Below are 21,535 nucleotides of genomic sequence, written 5' to 3'. Positions count from 1 at the left end.
GGCAAAGTACATGACAAGCATCATCACTGTAGGAGGCAGTAGGCCCTATGAGGGGACATATTGTTTAGTTATTATCCTTCCTTGCTTACGTAAGTGAGATCAGCAGAGTACCATCCTTTGCAGCTTAAACTTGGAAACTAAGACAAGGTTGATTAAACCTTCTATAAACAATAATCCAGGATGCTTTAAACAGATTGGGTTTTCCTGCTATTACACACTTTCTCCTCCTTAACACAAACTCACATTATAGTTTATTTATTTTTTAATATTTATTTATACAGCAAGAAAAAAACCACAAAAAAGACATATAACAAATTACACACAAATTACAAAAATAACCATAGACACATAATTTTATTGACAAACAATAAAACATCTATTGGTCTTAACACTAAAAACCCAACTTCCCATCTATTCCATATTTCAAATTCATATTACTTATTGCCAATACACACTTTTTCATAATTAAACGTATTCTCAATAAATCTAATTTATTCTATCTACCTAGCAACTATTACTGAAGTTTCTCGAATGCTGCTACAGAATTTAAACTACTATATTTATTTTTCAGATATTCTTTGAAAACCTCCCATTTAGAAACAAATTCCTGTTTTGATTTATTCTTAATTTTTTTCTGATAAACCATCTAATTCGGCATATTCTGTCAGCTTTTGGATCCAATCTTGTATGGAGGGGATTTCATTACTCTTCCATTTTGCTGCGATCAAAACTCTTGCTGCCGCCGTCGCATATAAAAAGATACCCTTCCTCTTTTGTGGAATATCCAAATCTGTTATTCCCAGGAGGAAGGCCTCTGTTTTTTTATTGAAAGAGATCTTTAGCATTTTTTGCAGTTCTGCATGTATACTCTCTCAGAATACCTGTATTTTCCTAGATCTACTCCTTGATTTAAATTAAACTTAAAATATTCTTCTAAGATTTGCATGGCCTTCTGTACAATTTTTTCATTGTTTAGCATGAAAAAGGTTGCCACCTTTTAACCTTTTCTTCTTTTCCTTTAAAGTTAACCTGTGATCTGAAATTGTCCTTGGATGGATTTCTGATTTTGTAATATTATTAATAAATCCTTTGTTGTCCAGATCACGTCGATTCGTCCCACCAATTTATGTGGCTCTGAATAATGTGTAAATTCTTTCTCTGTTGGATTCTTAAACCTCCAAGCGTCGAACAAATTCAGGAGTTCTATTAATTGGAAAAATGTAGTTGGGAGTTTGTTCTGCCTCTTTTCTTTCTTCTTTATTGTTCTGTCCATGTTTGGATTGACTACTCCATTAAAATCTCCTAATAATATAATCCCCCCCCCCTAAATATTCTATGACTTTTTCTTCCAGGAATTGATAGAATTCGGATTTTCTTTCATTTGGTGCATAAATTCCAATAACTATCACTTTTTCATTATTGATCTTAACCTCTATAGTCACTGTTCGGCCTTTTTCATCATTGTAAAGCAGTTTTGGCTCCAGCTGAGGTTTTACATAGATTACCACCCCTCTCTTTTTTTCTTGATGCAATAAACTCAAGCCCCAATCTCTTATTTATTAATACTCTTTTATGTTTTTCCGCTACATGAGTTTCTTGCAGACAGATTAGATCATATTTTTGCTTAACCAGAATATGTTCCACCTTGTTCTTTTTTGATTTTTCATTTAAACCATTTACGTTCCAAGTAATAAATTTATAATCCATCCATCCATATTTCTTATGTACGGATTAAAAAAATTTTTTAAAAAAATTACACATTCAAGGTCTCAGTATACATTTAATAAAATCCCTTCTTAGATCTGTCTCCTAACTCTCAACTGTTTGTTCAGTTTCCTATGATTCTCCCAACAATTGCCTTTTTCCTCCAAGGTCTTTCCGGTACTTTCTCCAGAACTTGTCCGCATCTAATGCCGACAAGCACTTTCTACGTTTCCCTTTAAAGAAAAAGGAGATGCCTTCAGGGTACTCCCACCTATAGTCCACTGCCTTTGCCTTTAGTGCCTCGGCCAGAGGTCTATAAGCTTCTCTCTTTTTTATCAACCGATTTGGAATAATCTTGTGGACGATAATATCATTTCCTTCCTTCCTTCCTTCCGATTGGTTTTTCTTCTTGTTACTAGCTTGTAAAATTCTATTTCTGAAATCCATAGAGTTAAAAGAGACTAAACAATCAGCCGGCCAGTTGTTTGCTTTTGCTACATTAGATTTGACTCTGAATGCTTTTTCTATTTTTTGTGCTACTTCTGCTTCTTCTAGGTCTAACCAAGCTGCTAGCTCTTTTGAGAATTTTTTCTCAGTTATTTCCTCTGCGTCCTCTGTTAGTCCTCTGAATCTTAGGGTATTCTCCCTTCTCTGCATTTGCAACATCACAATAGAGTCCAAAGTTGAATGCTGTGCTTTCAGATCTGCTGTTTCTTTCCTTATCTTATCGCATTCCCTTTTCAACTCTCTATTTTCATTTTGTAATTTTTTCTGAGCTTCCTCTAGGTTCTGTGTTTTATCTTTAAGGTCTAGCACTATTTTCGTCAGATCTGAATTTTTTTGTACTAAATTGTTGACCTGGGTTGATTGTTGTTGACCAGCTGTTGACTCAGCTGCTATTTTCACATTTTCATCTATTTTAACTCCCATTGAAATAAGTTTTTCTTCTGTTGCTTTTGCCTTTAGAGTTTAAAGCGCTAAACAGCTTAGCCCCCAAAAGTCTAAAAGGCCATCTCCTTCTCTACACCCTTTATTGGGTCTTAAGATCAGTAGAAGGGGCCTGGATTGTGATTTGTTTTAAACTGTTTTTAACATTTTGTTTTAAGTGCTGTGACCCACCCTGGGACCTTAGGGTGAGGGAAGATAAGAAATAAATTATTATTAGTACAGTAGTATTATTACTGAAGAAGAAGAAAGAGTTCTGCCAAGCAAGCTGTGCACTGAGTTTAGTGAATGGGAACTAGTTGTGGCGTGTAGGGATTTCTCATTGGTTTGAGGTTTCTCTTAGGCCCTTCTGTGTATACAGCATACTGTCCCACTGCCTTGTCTCTGCTTTACACTTTGCTCACTGTTAAGGGAGCTCATTGTGTCATCAACACAGGGAACTGTGGGATTTTGTCTGCTGGGAATGTTTGTTTGGATCTAGTTTTTTTTAATGACACCCCAGGGATTCACACCCAAGGGGTTCTGTAACAAGCAAATGATCCTCAAAGAGGCAAAATACCCTTGTGGTGGCTTGTTTGCAACTTTCCTAACTGCACATTATTATTTCTGCCCAACTTTTTTGAATAGCTTCCAGCGCAGCTTGTTAAGCCACAAGTCAAGAACCGCCAAACTGCAGCACCTTGTCAATTTTGTTTGCTAGTTTGCTTTAGCAAATGCCAAACCTGATTTCTTCACAATCCCAACTCAAGGCTTCCCATTCCCCTTTTGGACAAAGCCACTTCCGACATAAGGAGGAGGTGGGGTTGCGGGCTTCATGCCCCCAATCTTGCACGCGGAGGCTGTTTCCAGCCCCAGCGTGATCAGGGGAATCCTCGGGCCACGTCATCCACCGAGCCAGCCAATCATCTGGCTCGGGGTGTGTGGTTTGCCTCACTTAAGGCAAGCACGGCCCCAGGATCTCCCTCTTTTAACGGTTGGTCGCTGTTAAGGGGCCTGGTAGGAATTTTTTTCCACTTGGCAAATTGGCACCAGCCATTTGGTTTTTCGCCTACCTCGTAGCAAATCATCACAACTCCTTTGGTTTTGGTGGTTAGGCATTGGTAGCGGTATTGTTATGCAGATGGGGGGAGGGAGCGCCATTACCTCCCTCATTTACTGAAGGGTAGTCCGGTAAAGGATTCTGGGGGGCATTGCCTCCTCCGAAGGCTATGGAGGTCAGGGCCTAAAGCGTGCCCCCGAGCCGTGACCCCGGGGGAGTACCTAGTTGATGTGCATCAGCAGCGCTCCCCCTGCTGGTGTTAACCCTTCCCGGTCTTCATGCAAACAGGCTGAAGCTGGATAGTCTGATAGGACCAATGCCTAAGCCAATACCGCTCTTACCTGTAACCAATAAAGTTGTGGCCAATTTTAGCCCATTAACCTAATTCAATGTTGTCACGTGTCTTTATTTCCATTGGGGGGAGGCGGGAACTCACCACGCAAACATCCAGTATATCTGGATGTACATGGTGACCAAACTAGATGAGATGTAGGGAAATATGTGGAGATGGGAGAGGGGTTGTTAACTCTTTTCCCCAGCCCCAGTTAGGGATGTACGCAGGCACTGTTTTCCATCCTGCCCTGAATTCATCACATGCATCACTGGTTCCATTTCACTGCAGTTCACCTTCCACCCAAAACTATGTTATTCATTTCACCATCCACTGTGGTGAAATTACATTATTCCACCTCATTCATTTCAATGCTGAGGAAACACAATGGAAACGGAGGAAAAAGGATACTCCATATCATTTGTAGACTGAAAACAACAACAGCAAATACCAATTGTATTGCCTGGATTGACTTCCATTCCAGAATGGGATCCATAAGTGAACATCAGCAATTTCTGCTCCTGTTTTCATTTTTGTTAGAATTCTCCAACACTCCTAGTCCCAATTCCACATGATCCCAAATCTACTGTGAGTTACCTACAGTGCGCCTACAGTTTTCCAATGAATGGGCAATCAGTAGAGGGCCAGAGAGATAACAAACTTTCTTCACCCTACACACAAACACACACAAAAGGAAAAGTGGTCAGGAGTTCTAGTTTGCCTCTCAGAGGAGAGTAAAGCCAGGGGAAGCAGAAATGAGGCAATCATAAGATGTGGGCCTATTGTGGAACAGCACAAATGGGGGCTCTTGTAGATTTTAAAAACCACGATTTAGGATAACAGTCATAGCCGATTGCCCAAACTATATTCAAACAGAACTACCCCTTGCTGAGCATGGCTTTGTCATTTCCTATGTCCATCTGCCAACAGCTGTCACCTTGACCCTCCATGCTGCAGTTTCGGTTCAGCAAAACACTCATTGGACACCCATTGAACATCATTGAAATTAAAGCCCAAGAAGGGCCTCAAATGTGCATTTGAATTGAGGATATACAGGCACACACACCCTCCCGATTTGCACGAGGGTTGTGTCTCTGGGCCCCGCACATAGGCCTGCCCTGGTCTACCCCATTCTCCCCCCCCCATTCCCCCATTTTCCAGGTCTAAAATGACCTGCCATGCGCCAATCAAATGCATAAAATGGCCGCTGCCTGTCCCACCTGTGCAACATTATCCATGACAGTTCTTTATTTTGATTTTTTATTTGAATTTATAGCAACCTCTGTCTTAGAGATTCAAAGCATGTAAACACATTAGTCACTTTTTATTTTATTTTATACAGGACCATTTGTACAAACAGCTGAGCAACGTTAGACCTCTTTGTGGTCCAACCACAGAAACCAAATGCCAGCTGAAAAAGAAGGAACTCAGTTTCCTCTAAGAAAGCCTCAGATTTGAGTTTGGTGAAGCATGAAAGGAGATTTCATAACTGCTGAAGAACACTTGCGCACTTGAGTGCTCCTGAACCTTGCTTTCCCACAATCCACAGAAAATGAAAGAATAGAGAATTACAAAGATCCTCATCTACTATTACACATAAGTTAAAACCCATTTTGCAAAGGCTAGTGGCAACATCAAATGGAGGGTTATTTATTACAAATCCACTGCATTTTATTATTTTCTAGCAATCCTGGTGGGAGAATTACAAATAGCCTTCTATTTGCTCCTATAGGCTCTTCTGTTTACTGTAATGTCAGTTTCTGTTCCCATGGAATGAGGAGCTTTAAATACTAAGTTTTGCGCACATAGAGCTGGATGGATGGATGGATGAGGAGCTATGGCCCTTCTTGCACTGTTTGTCACCCCCACCAATCTGACAACCTCACCTCCTTTTATGCCTCGCTGAGACGGAAAACTGCAGCTTGTTTTTTGTTTTGTTCTGTTTCATTTTTTGTTTCGTGTTTTGTTTTTAACATGTAGGCTTCCTTCTCTTCATGGCAACAGCAGCCATGGAGGACATTGCCTAGATAAGGTAGCCTAAATTTTAAAACACTGGCTTTCTTTTCTTGGTGGCAGCCATGGGTTAAAGTCAGAAAAACATGAAAGTAGTTTATTGTAGTACCATTTCACTATTTTAAAGAGAAAAGCAAACAAAGAACAAAACAAGAGAAAGATCCAATAATTAAAGGGATCTTTCCTCTTGCAGGAACAGAAACTGACATGAAGAGAGAGATTACTCAAGGGGCAATTAACAAGCTATTCCTCGTTAACCTAGTAGTTGGCATCAACAGAAGGCAATAAAAAGGGACTAGTGTGCAAATTAAAAGTGTTTAAAGACGCAGATGCCTTGTAATACGTTAAATAAATTTTCATGTCCACACCTTGTATTTTATTGTAAAAATTAAAATTAAGGGCTAGTGTGGCAACAACCCAGAAGATAGAGTTTAAAAAAAAAAAGCAAAAGGATCTGAAATCTTAGAAGAGCATCATAAGAGCTTCATGAGGGAATTCAGATTTTAAAACCTAGGAAAATAGAGAAAAAGATCTGCTAGCAATGAAATAATAAAAATGTAGGGATCAAATAGACCTCTCTGGAGGCATGGGCGTAGCCAGGATTTTTGTTAGGGGGTCAGGACTTTTGTTAGTGTAGGGAAGAACCAATGTGATTGGTCAGTTAGTTAAGTATTTCTATTGTTTTATTTGATCTAGAGGGGGCAGCTGTCCCCCATCCCCCACCCCCTGGCTCATGCCTGGAAATGCCACTCCCAAGAAGGCCCTGTCTCAGATATCATCCTCTTCTTCTCATATGCTGGGGGGGGGGGACTTGCTAAATTATTGGGCTTTTCAATGAATGTTTCATTAGGTTTTGAATTTGTGAATGTAAGAACTAGGTTAATCTAGCATGTTATTATAGAAGGAAGAGGGGCTAGGATGGAAGACAAGAACTCTGGCTTTTATCCCCAGCTATTTTCCCGGCTTTTATTCCCAGGGAAGACAGTGAGTTCTAGTGGGTTATGGACAAGAGCTAAAAATCGTATGGCGAGTCCTAGCTTTCTGCTGACTCACTGATGTAATACTGGCTGGATTTCATCACCTCAGTTTTAATGAACTGGTACTGGCGATTGCTACGCCCACCCACTAGCCAGAAGTGACTGTTGGAAGGTCTGTGAGAATGAAGAGCAGAGCGAGGGAGTCATGATGATTGGCTCATGTCGAGTTCTCTTCCTGCTGGCCACACAGCTAGCAGCTCCATGGCTTTTCACAGATCCAGCCATCTATGTTGTTGCCACATGGCATATCATTCCACCAGCCTCTAGGTGTCATCTCAACACAGTCCTCCCCGTGGCCATAATTGTTCGGCTCCCCTGCACTCCACTTGCTGCATATGGAAATATAACAAATAAACAAATGGCAGAGTTAATCAGTTCTAGTGAGATAGATTCTTAGACCTTAGCGAACCCTCCCTGATGCCCAGCAGTGAATGGCCAAGCCCCCTTGGATCAAAGAAGAGAAAAAATGTGTCATCTTGTGTTTGGAGACTTTATGCTAGCCTCTTACTGGTCCCAGTTAGTCTTTGATGAGTTTTTAATGAAAACCAGTGTAGCCTCGCTAGCTGAATTTCTGACCCTGACTCCCAGCTGGGAGACCCACACAGGGAATAGTTCTTTCAATGGGATGTCAATGTGTCCACCTTCCAAAAGCAGCCTGTCAGCAAACTCCTTCACCCATAGGCACAGAAGTAGCTAGAACTCAGCTATACAGCTGCAAATAAAATGTTTTAAGTGTATTTTAAGTGCAATATACAATGTGACACTAAATGGAGATGGTGAGCCTTATGGAAAAAATTTTTAAAGCATTTTCAGAATGCTTTTTATATGTGTGTAGATTAGATGTGTGTAGAAACCCAGGTTGTGTTTAAAAATGGAATAAAGTTGATGCTAGACTTACGTATAAGTTGCAGTACTTCTATCCACCCAGGTAAATTTGTTTTCTGTTTCAATGTCTTGGAGACCAATCCAGTAGTGTTTTTGTTTTAGGTGTAATCCGAGAAAACTCTGAAACACAAACCACATTTAATTCTCGGAGTTGAAATGTACAATATGGAATATACATCCTACCACAACTAGTAGCACAGTGTTCTCTCAAAATGTAAGGCTGAGATGCAACATCAAGCTCACACTGCCAGAAACATGACTGACTACACGCCTCTGTATCAAACACAAGCTTTACAGGTACAAAGACCCATGTTCAATGCCTCATTTAAAAAGCTTAAAGATATTGTGTAACTAACAGTGCTGGGAACTACCTCTCCTTGAAATCTTAATGAATCACTGCAACATAAATGTTTTAAGAAACACCAAAAGAGGGCAAATCCTCCCACAAAACAACAACAACAACAAGCCCAGTGACGTTCAAGCACCAGGATCACAGCAAGTTGGGTGGCAGCTGGGAAAGAAAAATTCAAAGTTGGTGAAAATTCAAAGTTGGCCTGCCTGAGCCTTTAAAAGCGGAAGGCATGGCTGGATGGCTGTCTGAAGAGCAGCACCCCTGTGAAGAGGCAAGGATATACCGCAACATTTTGTTGTGAGTCCTACTTGTGTGTATGTAAAAGCCAGTTCTGAGTGTTCCATCCTACTCTTTACTTACATTTATTCAATGACATCTGGGATATAGCTGAGATTGGCAAAATCTATCACTCACCCTAAGCATAGGGCTCACCAGAAGTAGGTGGGTAGGTTTAGCCTCCCTCAGCATCCCCGAGTTGCCATTTTCGTATATGGGGAAAATAAAAGCACAGCATTTGGAGATTGCTATGGTATAAGACAAACCCACCCTCTTTCCCAAACACTGGCCAGCAGATATACTTCTTGCACAGGGCGCAGTATGCTTTTGGGTGCAGAGATGCACTGCAACTCCAGGAGGCCTTAAATATATGGCTCACATCTCTTGACATCCTCCCTAGTTGCCATAATGATGGACCATTTGCTCATATGCAATAAGAGGTAACACTCAGGTGAGCCCCTAAGGAAGAATAGCATTGACATCGCAAACAGTATCCAAGAGGTCCCCCGACACTTAATTTATCACATTCTACACAGCAATCACAACACTCTCAGTGGGAAATACCACAACCTCTCAGGAACAAAATGCACTTGGCTCAAGAACCAAGATGTCCCTGCCACAAAAGGATGGAAGATGTGTGGATTGTGCTTGATAAATGGGAAACAGCTGTTCATGTACTGATGTGAAGCAGCTGGACTTTACTGTCCTGAAGTGTCTGCATATTGGATGGGAACACATATGTTTACTTGTATCTAGTGTATGTCTAGCTTGTATGTCTTGTTGCAACTTATTTGGGGAGTCTAAAGTTAACATAAAGTCCTAGCAAATGCCGCTGAGGCATCGGCCATGGCATATGCACAGGCAGAAAATTTAAAAGGTCTATATCAGTAAGTTATTTAAATCAAAGTGATCTCAGCATAATAACAGGTATTTTGAAGCCTGAGGTGGAGGCTTCAGTGAACAAAGAACTATTCATTCTACTGAGAGCCTGGCACATTTTATGGTTTGCGGAAACCAGGGAGAGGGGATTAAGTTTACTCAATTGTGGGTTGTTTTTCTCCCAAAGGGAATATTTTGGGTTTCTGTATTATTTTCTTATTATACCTTTTCCCTATAACTCCTTACTTTTCTTTCATCTTAGTCCACATCTGCACCATACATTTAAAGCAGTAAGTTGTTAGAAGACCCCTGTTCCCCTCGCAGAATTGCAATACCCAGCAATTCCTGGGTAGAAGGATTTATTGTTATACCACTCTGGGAACTGAAGTCCTCCTGAGGCGAATAGGAGGTCTCCTAACTCGCAGCACCCTTGGCAAACTATAGCTCCCATGATTCTTTGCAGGAAGCCATGATTGTTTAAAGTTGTATGCTGCTGCTTTATATGTACAGTATAGTGTGGATGTGGCTGAAGCAAGTGCTTTTTTTTTCTTAAACATTGTGGTCTCAACTTAATGTAAACACTCTGACACCTAAATGCCTTAACCTCCCTCTAGATAAAGAGGTTTCAGAGAGACCCCAGGGAACTTTTGGAGGCTATTTGGTAAGGGGCAGCCTTGCAAACAGGTACTCAAGTACCTCAAACATGGAAAGGATGGGTGCAAGCAAAAGAGCAGACACTGTTGTGGCCTGGTCTCCTCCTCCTCAGATGCCAAGGGACCCAGAGGGTGGCTAGGATGGGGCTGTCACAATTCCACAAAAACCTTGAATTACCTGCTCTTCGTCATCATTGATAACAACCAAAAGGGCACGTTCATCCTCACACGCCTTCCTGGCATGAGACCAAGGTCCAGGCTTTACTTGAAAACTGTAGCATGATCCTTTGTTGAACAACCAGCCCTCTGGACAAACTTGGCAGGTTGAAGCTATAATGTAATAGCAGAGACATTAAAACAACCAGATCACAAACAGAACACTCTTCTACAGATGTTTATGTTCATTATTAGCAGTGCTGCCAAAAATTGTAATCACACAGTCCATACTACATCCTTCCTAACTCTGATCCATCAAAATCGTTGAACTGTTTATAATTAAAATTGAGATTTATTATCAGTCCTTTTCTCTTTTCTGCACCTTTGCAGCTTATGTGGTTAAAACATGCTCAGATGATGCTTCCTTTAATTACTCAAAGAAAAGAAAAATTAATTTGTCTGCATATGCTCAGAATACTTTTACTATAATAACTCTGCAATGCTTTGCCAAAGGAACCTATCCATTTAAGTTTGGATACAAAACTATGGAACAACCAATCACCTTGAAAGAATCTGACATGTTAATTTGTATTCACCACATTAATTTGTGTTACGACCAATCAGAGGATGGGTCATGCCCATTTCTGAATCACAACAGGGTCACTTTGTCCCTCACTAATTATCAGCACATCATATGGGTCCCAAGGCCAATACGATCTTATGGTCCCTGGTTTTCCACAGCATAGGAGTGAGCACTGTATCTGAAGGAATAAGACATTGGAAGTCCTTCCACCAGCTCCCGGGGATCTATTATCTTCCTAAGCCACCATTTTTTCCTTTGTGGCCATCTTGCACATTCCCTTCTGTTGCGCTGCTTTTCTCTGTCTCAGTGCCCTCCCTGCTCTTCTTGCTTTCTTTCTCAGTCTCTATGCCCACTTTCTTACCTCTGGCTGCATACACATCATATATTCAAAGCACATAATGTCCCTCAAATAATCCTGAGAACTGTAGCTTACACCTCACAGAGCTACTATTCCCAGCACCCTTATCATATGACAGTTCCCAGAATTCTTTGGGAGATGTCAGGTGGTTTACATGTGTGGTGTGTACACAGCTTCTCCCTCTATCCTCCTGTTGCCTGCAGTCACGTTCACGTCTTTGCCTTGATTCTTTCCCTCTTCCCTTTCTATCAGTGTTTCTTTCTGGCTCCACCCTGCTTTAGACTCCCTTCTGGCTGTGTTTCAGTTTTTCTCACATCTTTCCTCACTTGCCCACTGTGGGACCACCTGTTGCTCCTTCACCTCCACTGCCTTTATTAGGCTGCAGATTGGGCATCTTTGCATCTTCTGAAGTGTTGCTCTGTCCAGCCCACAGCAGTCTGCCCCGCTTGCCTCCCTGACTTACATTAGCCCAGGGGCAGAAGAAGTCTCGTGTCTTACCATTAATCTTCAGTAGTGCATACTCTATCTTATTAATTTCAGCCAAGGAACGGCTGCTGTCTCTAGATAGTTCACGCAGCTTTTCATTCCCTAGGGGGAAAAGATTAGAAAGGGGAGTTAAATGAGAGGTGAATTTGGTCTGGAAAAGGAAAAGTTGTAGAAACAGTCATTCAGAAAGAATGATCATTGAGAAGTATGGCAAGTAGAGCTCAGGTTACTGACTTGACACAGGGAAAACACCATAAATTTAAGTAGGAAAAATTCAAACTCTGTAAGAACTCCTGCTTTTGAGATTCCCTAAGGGTAGGGATGTCAGAGAATTCTGTTGATAAACGAAATAAGAGCAGAAATTGTCAATATTTACTACTTATTCATCCCATGTCCCGAATGGAAACCAATCCAGCAAATACAACTGGCACTCTTGTTGTTTCTTTCAGTCTGCAGACAATATGTAAATGATTACACCCAGCCTCCTGCATTTGGTTTGTGTTTACTTTACACTAAAAATAATAGTGGGGAATAATGCAATGGCAATGTGACTTACATAATTTACATGATTACTTAAATTATGAAAAGTACATAATGTTGCCTAGTGGACATCGGGACAAGTAATATAGCTTTTGGCAGAAAATGAACTGCAGTGGAACAGAAGCAGTGCTGTGTGCAAGGAATACAGCATGGAATCGAAAATGTTGCCTTCTTATATCCCTGCCTGAAGACAGTTCCACCCATTCCCTTCTTTTCCCGACAGAAACAAAGAATACTTACCATTCTTCTGTGACTCCTCATATTTAGCTTCCAGTGTCTCCAGGGCCTTACTTAGCTCAGATTCTAAAAGAAAGCCACAGATAACAGGTACTTTCCAATCTCTGCATTTGGCAAAAGGGTACTGTTAAGTTCTCTACACTTCCCTGAGAAAGAAGTCCTATAGAATTGAGTTCAATCACATAAGAAAATATTGGGAAATTACTGTATCTTTTTCGGGACGCGGGTGGCGCTGTGGGTAAAACCTCAGCGCCTAGGACTTGCCGATTGCATGGTCGGCGGTTCGAATCCCCGTGGCGGGGTGCGCTCCCGTTGCTCGGTCCCAGTGCCTGCCAACCTAGCAGTTCGAAAGCACCCTCAGGTGCAAGTAGATAAATAGGGACTGCTTACTAACGGGAAGGTAAACGGCATTTCCGTGTGCAGCTCTGGCTCGCCAGAGCAGCTTCGTCACACTGGCCACGTGACCCAGAAGTGTCTGCGGACAGCGCTGGCTCCTGGCCTCTAGAGTGAGATGAGCGCACAACCCTAGAGTCTGTCAAGACTGGCCCGTACGGGCAGGGGTACCTTTACCTTACTGTATCTTTGTAAGCAGAACTGATATTACAAATATATGAAAAGAGCCTAGTGGAAGCAAATCAACTGCTGAAGCAGGCAGCACAACCATTGTCCCTTCTTCAGGTCACCCAAAGCAACAGCATCAATGCCTCTGTCTGTCCCAAACTCAGCAAAGTCAGCAACTCTCTCCAACATACATCCCTGCAGAACCCTGATTTCAGATACCACTATACAAGTAAATTTCCCAGGCAGCAAAACTATCAAACTTAAGAAGCACATATTAAGGTAGCATTAGCTTCTGCTGAGAAAAATATTTTTATGAGTTATGTTAGGGATTTATACCATGCCCTTCAGGAAATTTCACCAATCATCTCTAACTATCAAGCAATCAGTCTAATGAAGGATGGTCACCTGACATCTGTAACAGTACTTAGTGAGGATTGGAGGAAAGAAAGTCAGTAGCAACTAGAGACTGTTGAGAAGAGAGGGAGAAAATAGGAACACCAGCAGGGGTGACAGCCAAGTCAATGCATACCAGATGAAGAGTGACTAGAATGAATCTCCTCTAGCCGTTTCTCCATCTTGGAGCCTAGAAAAGACAGAATTCAGTTAGTCAGGAGGCACTCATTCAGATTCTATGTGTTGAGCAATATGGCCATGCTTCTGAGTTGAACAGTTCTTCTGAGGTACCAGGAGGTACATAGGAGGAACATGCAGTTTTTTTGAAGAGGTGAGAAGTTTCGATTTGTCAAAAGGATCAGAGAGTAAAAGAGATCTGCTTCTCTAGTAATACATTCTTAGGAGATCCAGACTACCTCAGTTCAAGGTGGGCAGAGTAGCGCAGAAGGCCTAACTATCTTGCCTCCTCTGTGCATTATGAGTTCCTAGTACCTTGCATGACCATGGTACACTGCTCTTATGCCAATGCACTCTTTTGTCAATGACGTCAACTAGCAAAGACCATAAGGTATGAAGCACTCTGCAGGCTTTAGATGGAGTGCAAGGACTGGAAGTACTAAAACTGCTCCCGTTCCGGCTGATTCACACAGGTGCATGTGCATCACTCAGTGACTGGTTGCAGATTAACATACTAACTGCCTCCCTTGACAGAGGCATTGTGTCTGAAGTGAAGGGCAATTGCATTAAAACTCCACCTCTGATGTTTCCTAGAGTATTTGTTTCACACAAGCAAGTTGCCACTTGACGTTGCAGTTTGGGTGTGATGAGCCTGCATGCATGAATGCGCCCACTGAGATGTCCAGAAGGGCTCAGCTTAGAAAAAGTTTTGTTGCTCCACTTAGAAATTCCTTTTTAAGACAGCATGCCCGCCCCACAAATGAACATTAATATAGTCCTCCCCTCACAGAAAGGGTCATAACCTTTTATTATGGATAACATTTTTACTGCTATCTCTCTCTACCCCCGCCCAATACAATTTTGTATTGGGAGTTTGTCAAGTTCTACTTCATTATTGATAGACTGAATTAATTAAAGAATGAAGTGGGGTATGGGGGTGTTCTGAAAAACCATAACTGCAGAAAGTAAAACCTTAGGTTTCAAATACAGAGGAACTAAAGTAATAATTGTGGGTTGTATCCAATGTGAATTCTACTCAAAGTAGACCCTATGAAATTAATGGGCATGACTCACTTATATCCTCTGGTCTCCATGGGTCTGAATAGGACTGAATGCTGTGCAAGCCTGAATTTTAGAAGTCCCTTACCTATTTCCTCTCCTTCAGCCATTCCATCCTGAACGTGTTTTATCTGGATGGCTAGAGAGCCAACTGTACGTACATTATAGCCGCCCCCCCCCCTTTTAAAAGCTGACTCCTAGATATAGGGGTAGGAATGAGACAGAAGCAATTAACCATTTGAAAAAGCGAAACTGAATGGTTACCGTTTGTTATCACCATGGACTGATTGGCGCGCAGCTGTTCTAGTTGCGTGGACATCTCCAAATCTGAAACAATACGAAGTCTGGTCACTGTCATTGAACCTAAGGAGTTTATAGAAACAGCAGTCTTTATCTTCACTTAGGCACAGCCAGCATTACCATTTGGCAACGGTAGGTGGCTATTTCCTGGAGAAGATAGGAAAGACCACACTGCTTGGGGACTTTTCTTTTCTTTTTCAAAAAGAGATTGCTCCCAACTAGTGCTAGTGAACAGACATTTATTGCAGAGTGGAGTATACCGAGCACATTCCAACTGATTGTCTTCTTCAGGAACAAGCCAGTTTTCTGGCGAGATCTTACCAGAAGCTGCCACCACACTACCCTGGTGGCAGCAGGTGTGGGCAGGGCACCCTCACAGCGCCACCCTGCAAGTTTCTGCTGCCTGAGGTGTTTGCTTCAGTCTGCCTTATGGGCGGGCCAGCCCTGATGATACGAATATTCAGCGTATTTGATAGCATAATAAACTTCTGGTTTCTAGCACCAGTTTAAAGTCATCTCTGTTTCTGGTGTGTGGTTTTTTCATGGTGCTGGGGAGAGGTCAGTGGGCTCGGTGGGGAGGCTCAGCCAACTTGAAACTCCTCATCCTTGTCATAAACAAAAGAGGGAGTTCATTCACCATAACTCAGTTACATTAGGAGCTTATCAGGTTCATCAATGAAGCAACACTTTGCCTTATAAAAGTCCTCCTTCCTGGACCTCTGAAGTGCAATATCTCCTATGAATGCTTCAGGATGTTTTGGGCATATCAGTGCATAAGCAGCTTTCCCTTACATCAAACTGATCAACAGTTTTCAGTCAAGGATTTAAAAAGTAAGCATTTTTTAAAAATTGCAATGTTTCTACAATGTTCTAACAAACATTAAAGGTAAAGGGACCCCTGACAGTTAAGTCCAGTCGCGAACGACTCTGGGGTTGCGGCGCTCATCTCGCTTTAACAAACTTTACTGAAACACTATAATTTAGGGGTTTGGTTTCCATGATTTGGGAATATTTTGAAAGTAAAATTCAAGGGAGAGTGTGGTTCTAAATAGTAACCCAAACATATTTTGACAATCAGGAGATAAATTCAATGATTTTTAAAGTGCTCCAGGGCAAGCGCTTTCCAACTGTGGCCCGCAGGCCAACTGAGGTCCATATGCTTAATTCAGGTGGTCTGTGGCATGTTTGTGAAGAACACTTACAATTTGAATTCTCTGGAATTCAATCTGTAATATAGTAAAATACAATTAAAAATCATACAGCATCTAGTACTGTGTATTACAATGGCCACAAAAGGTGGAACAATCATCTAGTGGTCCACCAAGAACTCCGACAATCTTCAAGTGGCCTGTGACCAGGGGAAGAGTTTGGAAACCACTGTTGCAAACTCTAGTTTATCCCACTACTGCTCTCTGTGCTCTCCCTGCCTCCTCTCCCCCAACCCTCGGCCTGGCATGTCTTTCAGACTTCACATAAACAAAGCAGTCATTGACTGCAGAATTCATACTTTTTGAAATCAAAACAGCAGAGATTATGGTCCACAGCAGAAATGAGGCAGCAGTCACAATGAAAAGGACGGATATGGATGTTTCGTTTGAACCACACCTGCAATGTTGCAGCAGGAAACCACCTGTGGACAGAAAAAACACATCGTGTGAATTATTTGCAGTGGTAGGAAGTGAAAATTCATAAGGGTGGAGCTAAGCAGGGCTGGCCCTAGGCAGTTTGCTGCCTGAGGCAAGGGACAAAATGGCACCACCACCTGACTGAGAAAGCAGTGATAAAATATTCAGGCAAGGACAAAAGGTATTGGAAACACAAGGTGATAGCAAATGCCCCTAAATAGTTACACAGTCACAGGCTGTTTATGTGAATCCAAAGTTTATTGCATTTTGTGTGGCCCAACACTCTGAATGATGAATGAAAGTCCCTTATATTTTCTTGGAAGTCCTGTGAGAAATTCAACGGTGTCCCTGTCCATCCCTCACAAGTCCTAATACTTTCCTTGCGGACACTTCATGCATCTTTTCAAACAGCAAATTCTCTCCAGGAGTAACTTCTATGGTAAGGTACTTCACTTCTGGAAGATGGGCATTCTGACTTTTCTAAAAAGGCACTGCTCAGCCCGACAGATTTAGCTATGCTATGTTCCATTTCACACTGATTATCTCTTTCAAACTTCTGAGGTGGGGAAACATTGGCAATGGCTGCTAATCTTTGAGCAATATGTTTACAGCCCACAGTGCTGCTGGTCAAATATGAAACAAGGGCAACAGAAATGTACCATTTCACTGTCAGATTACAGTTCTTTCATTTGTACTTCTGCAGCGCTTCAACCTAGCTCCTTCTAACTTCCTTGTAAACAGTATTTCTGAGCCACAGAAGATGCAGGTGCACACAAGGCCTAATTCTACATGCCTAACCGGGGGGGGGGGGGGGGGGGCGGGACAGATGAGTTCTTGGTTTTTGAAAAGCACAAGTTAGTACTAAACCAGTTATACGCATCTGGTTTCACTGAGCCACAAATAGCCATGTTGCTTCAAGCACAAGATGCTGCTGTGAATATAAGGTCAAGGGAAGCTGCCTCACGCTGGGGTCAGGCTCTTTGGGATACAGTAGACTACTGAGAGAACCTACAATATTGGGCAGCATATAAATATCTTAAATGAATAGACTGCCAGGCTGTGTGCACATTATACCTGTAATGAAGCTGTGTACAGACTATACCTTCAAATCATATCTGTAGCACATTCTTTCCCTCAAAGAATTCTGGGTACTGTAGTTTACCCCCAAACAGAGTTACAATTCCCAGCAACCCTTAAGAAATGGAAAGAATGTGCTTTAAATATACACTACATGCACAGTCAAAGTCCCTCTCCCCAGAAAAAAAGTCTGGAGCTCTTCAGTTTGAAGGTGGGGTGAGTAGGATGGGGCAAGGGCAGGATATAGATGTCAAATAGATCATTCTCAGCACCTTCGTCAAACTTCAATTCCCAGTGTGCACCACACTCAGCACCCTCCTAAATCTTGTTGATTCCAGTCAAAGAGCTTCCTTCTGCTGTCCTCTGGCCCTTTCCCCCAAGCTGTTGAAATCAGGAAGCAGCTGTTTCCCCCCACAACATGAAACTTTCTCTCTAGGAGCAAAACCGCAAAGGGAAGGGAAGAGCAGGGAGCCAGCTGTGCACCCAGCGACCGGCTCATGCAATAGCCAGGCCTCTGCCTCTGTGAGCCATTGTGCAAGGAAGTGCCATCCAGCTGCAATCACAAGATACTGCTGTGGGCAGAGGAAAACAGGAAACAGCCTTGAGGTCTAGTCCAGCATCATCTAGCACCCAGGAGCTTTCCTGGGTCCTGGCAGAGGTTGTTTTCCCCATCACCTGCAAACAGATCCTTTAAAAGAAGGATACTAGAAATGGTCCACTGAGCCATGGTGCCCCTCCCTCATACTACCATCCTCTAGAATTCAGCGGTTCTCAACCTGTGGGTCCCCAGATGTTGTTGGACTACAACTCCCATCATCCCTGAGCTCTGGCCTTGCTAGCTAGGGGTGATGGGAGTTGTAGCTCAACAACATCTGGGGTCCCACAGGTTGAGAAAGGCTGCTCTAGATGCTCAGCCAGCCTCTGGTACATACTTTGCTGGTCATAGATAGCTCAGTTGGTAGAGCATGAGACTCCTAATCTCAGGGTTGTGGGTTAGAGCCCCACGTTGAGCAAAAGATTCCTGCGAAGGTCCTGTGACTGAAATGTATGCTATGTGTACAGTCCTTCCTTCTAGCAAGGCTAAAGGCTTAATTTAAAAGACAAAGAAAGCTCAGAGTCTTGGCCCCTTGCAGGCACCATTATAAATCCAGCCATCCCCATGGGCGCTAAGTTGGTGTCTGAACTATTCTACTTCAGACTATATAAATGGCAGCTCACATTATTTAATGCTCTTCCATACTAATAAATAAATAAACCCCCCCCACACACACACACAGACAGACAACCAGCATGCAAGACAGAAGGCTAGACTAGAAACCTTCACTCCCTGGCCTCCGGCTTACATATTTTTTTATTTGTTTCATATCAAAGAGAACTCAGCCACATGAATCCCTTCTGCATTCTGAAGATGTACAAGTTTACCACCACAGGGAGAACTAGGCCAACATGGAGAAGATAGAATTAAGGTTTGTAAAGCACTTTGCAGAACTGGTTGTTTTAGCTACAGCTACGTAGTACGAGCTCCAGGTGCCCTTGACAGGTGCATGCCCTCCAGAGGGATTTACATGCATGCCAGGGAGTGGGTGCATGCACCAGAGGTGGGTGGGCACGTCGGAGGGCAGAGCATGTAAGGATCCCCCAGTGGCACCCCAACCTTCGCTGCCAACACCACTGGAGTGACCCCGCCTCTCCATGGAGTCTAGCATGGCCATTCTGCACCACCTGCCCGCCTGTGCAGGGGAGAGCTCAACCAGTTGACATGGCATTTTGGGTGCTCCTCTCCATGAGTGTTGCTTCCTCCAATGCCAGGAGAGAAGAACTGGGCCAGACTGAGCTGGAGACGCCTGCCGGGGGCGCCTGCTTCATGCCCCCTCAAAAATCCATGCCTGGGGGCACAGGCTTGCTGCCACCCCACAGACTGCACCCCTGTTTAGCTGAGGATTTCTCAGACCATGAATGCCCACTCTGACAGCATGGGCAGCTTGCAAGTGGCTATTTGGACGCTTATACAGTGGTACCTCGGGCTACATACGCTTCAGGTTACATACGCTTCAGGTTACAGACTCCGCTAACCCAGAAATATTACCATGTTGGCTACGCCTATATTAAAGGATAATATCAGCTGAAAGAAGGTACACGTCAGACCACATTGGTCACCTGGAGAAGGAAAAGCACAGGTCCAGGAGGTTTTGCCTTTGCAACCCGTTATTCATCTCTAAATCAGGATAAACATCATTCCACAGAAAACCCACTTGACTTTGCTCTGATCCAGAGGTAAACAGTGGGTTCCCCCCTGTGGAAAGTGGTGGGTCAAGCCGGTGAGCCCTAAGTCAACCCTAAGTCATGGAGATGGAATCATTGCTCGCTCAACCATTTTAGCCAAAACTGTTGGATTTGAAACTGGTCTGTAATTCCCAAAATCACCAAGCTGGGAGGGGGCTTCTTCACTAAAGGTGTAACTACTGCCCCTCTCAAAACAGATTTCTTGCAATGGTCTTCTTGCAGAGAAGCACTGACCACAACCAAGATAAAATCTGAATAATTTATTCTGCAAGAGAAAACTATAATTCTAAATTTTTGGAGCTGGTTGGCTAGAGTATTGATACTGATTTGGGAGGCTGAACTTGCTTGGGAACTAGTAGTACCTGATGGCTTTATTTCGTCTGTGCATCCACCTTCTGCTTATTATCTTCATAAAAGCTAACAACATAAATAACTATCTGCCTCTTACCTGCTTGGCCCATCTATTTTAAATTGTGGCATGGGGGGAGCTGGTTGGGGGACATGCAACTCCCCCCAATGCCACTGTGGGTGGCACACACTCTAGGGAGCATTTCCCGCTCACAGCAGCGTCGGGGTGTGTGTGTGCAACTCTCCCCGACGCCGCTGCGGGCAGCAGACACTCTAGGGAGCATTTCCCACCTGCAGCAATGTGGGGGGGGGGAGCAGCTGCCCACTTTGCCAGCCCCCAGCAACGACCCTGCTGGGGCAATGGCACGCGTGCCCACAGAGAGGGCTCTGAGTGCCCACTCTGGCATGCGTGCCATAGGTTCACCACCACTGCTATAGAGGCTGGCAGTCACTTCCTCTCTATCTCCAACAAATCAATCCCTTTCCCCCAAAAGTCAGGTTTTTAATCAGAGTGGTGATGATTCCTGAGCCCATTCTGCAGCTGATAATCACCTGCTTTTCTTGATGAGAAGCTTTCCATTTTCTCGTTGATTTCTAGGTTCTCGGGTTCTTCGCACCTCCTGTAGATTCCACCTTGTGCCATCCCCTGTTGGTCTCTGTCTCAATCTCTGCTGTCGGCTACTTTAATACCATCTAAGATTTTGTGGACTTTTCTCAGGAAAGGAAATGCATGTATGCAACCACCCTTCCTCTTTTTACTTCTCTTGGCTGTCACTTCTGCATTGAATTTCTTGGAAATCTTCATGTAAGGATCTGCACTGTAAGGCACTGATTCACAGGGCATCCTCAGAAATGATGGTTAAGCTCATCCATTGTAAGTGATGCCAACTCAATATTGTCCTGAACAACTCCTGCAGCTAAAGAGGCCTGTCTATAAAGATCCTCCAGCCACTGGTATTCCGTAGGGATGGTGATCCTATAGTTGGGGACTGGCATGCTGATTCAGACACCTACAAACCACAGGCAGATGACGACTGTAGGCGTCTCCATTCTGATTATTGCTAGTCCAAAATGCTCCAGCAGTATCTACAACAAGAGAGGGGAACCTTTGGCTCCCTGACATTGCATGACTTTAACTCCCATCATTCCCAGACAACAAGACCAATGGTCAGGGTTGGTGGGAGTTACAACCTCCATAACCTGAAGGCCATAAGGAAGTCACCTGGTGTCATGGTTTT

At 43.1% G+C, this 21,535-nt stretch overlaps 1 protein-coding gene across 1 annotated transcript; it reads right to left on the bottom strand.

Annotated features, from left to right (window-relative positions):
* Positions 1-5,324: 5,324 nt before the first annotated feature.
* LOC310672211 (C-type lectin domain family 4 member G-like) lies at positions 5,325-21,079 on the bottom strand. The gene is made up of 9 exons (XM_083429028.1): positions 20,850-21,079; positions 16,472-16,594; positions 14,929-14,991; positions 13,565-13,618; positions 12,478-12,540; positions 11,710-11,799; positions 10,293-10,444; positions 7,968-8,074; positions 5,325-7,398 (listed from the first exon to the last, which is right to left on the bottom strand). The coding sequence occupies exons 1-9, from the start codon at positions 20,938-20,940 to the stop codon at positions 7,260-7,262; spliced, it is 882 nt and encodes a 293-aa protein (XP_083285154.1). The 5' UTR covers positions 20,941-21,079; the 3' UTR covers positions 5,325-7,259.
* Between the last annotated feature and the right edge of the window lie 456 nt (positions 21,080-21,535).

The sequence above is a fragment of the Podarcis tiliguerta genome, assembly GCF_965153285.1.
Source record: "Podarcis tiliguerta genome assembly, chromosome: 2".
Lineage (NCBI taxonomy): Eukaryota > Metazoa > Chordata > Lepidosauria > Squamata > Lacertidae > Podarcis > Podarcis tiliguerta.
This window is presented reverse-complemented; position numbering and strand designations above follow the sequence as displayed.

Excerpts from the sequence above, each read along its gene's own strand:
- LOC310672211 (XM_083429028.1), bottom strand. The coding sequence starts at position 20,940 with ATGGCACAAGGTGGAATCTACAGGAGGTGCGAAGAACCCGAGAACCTA. Across the intron at positions 16,595-20,849 it reads CTTCTCATCAAGAAAAGCAG|GTGGTTTCCTGCTGCAACAT; the intron begins GTGATTATCAGC and ends TTCTGTCCACAG. Across the intron at positions 10,445-11,709 it reads TGCACTACTGAAGATTAATG|CTTCAACCTGCCAAGTTTGT; the intron begins GTAAGACACGAG and ends ATTACATTATAG.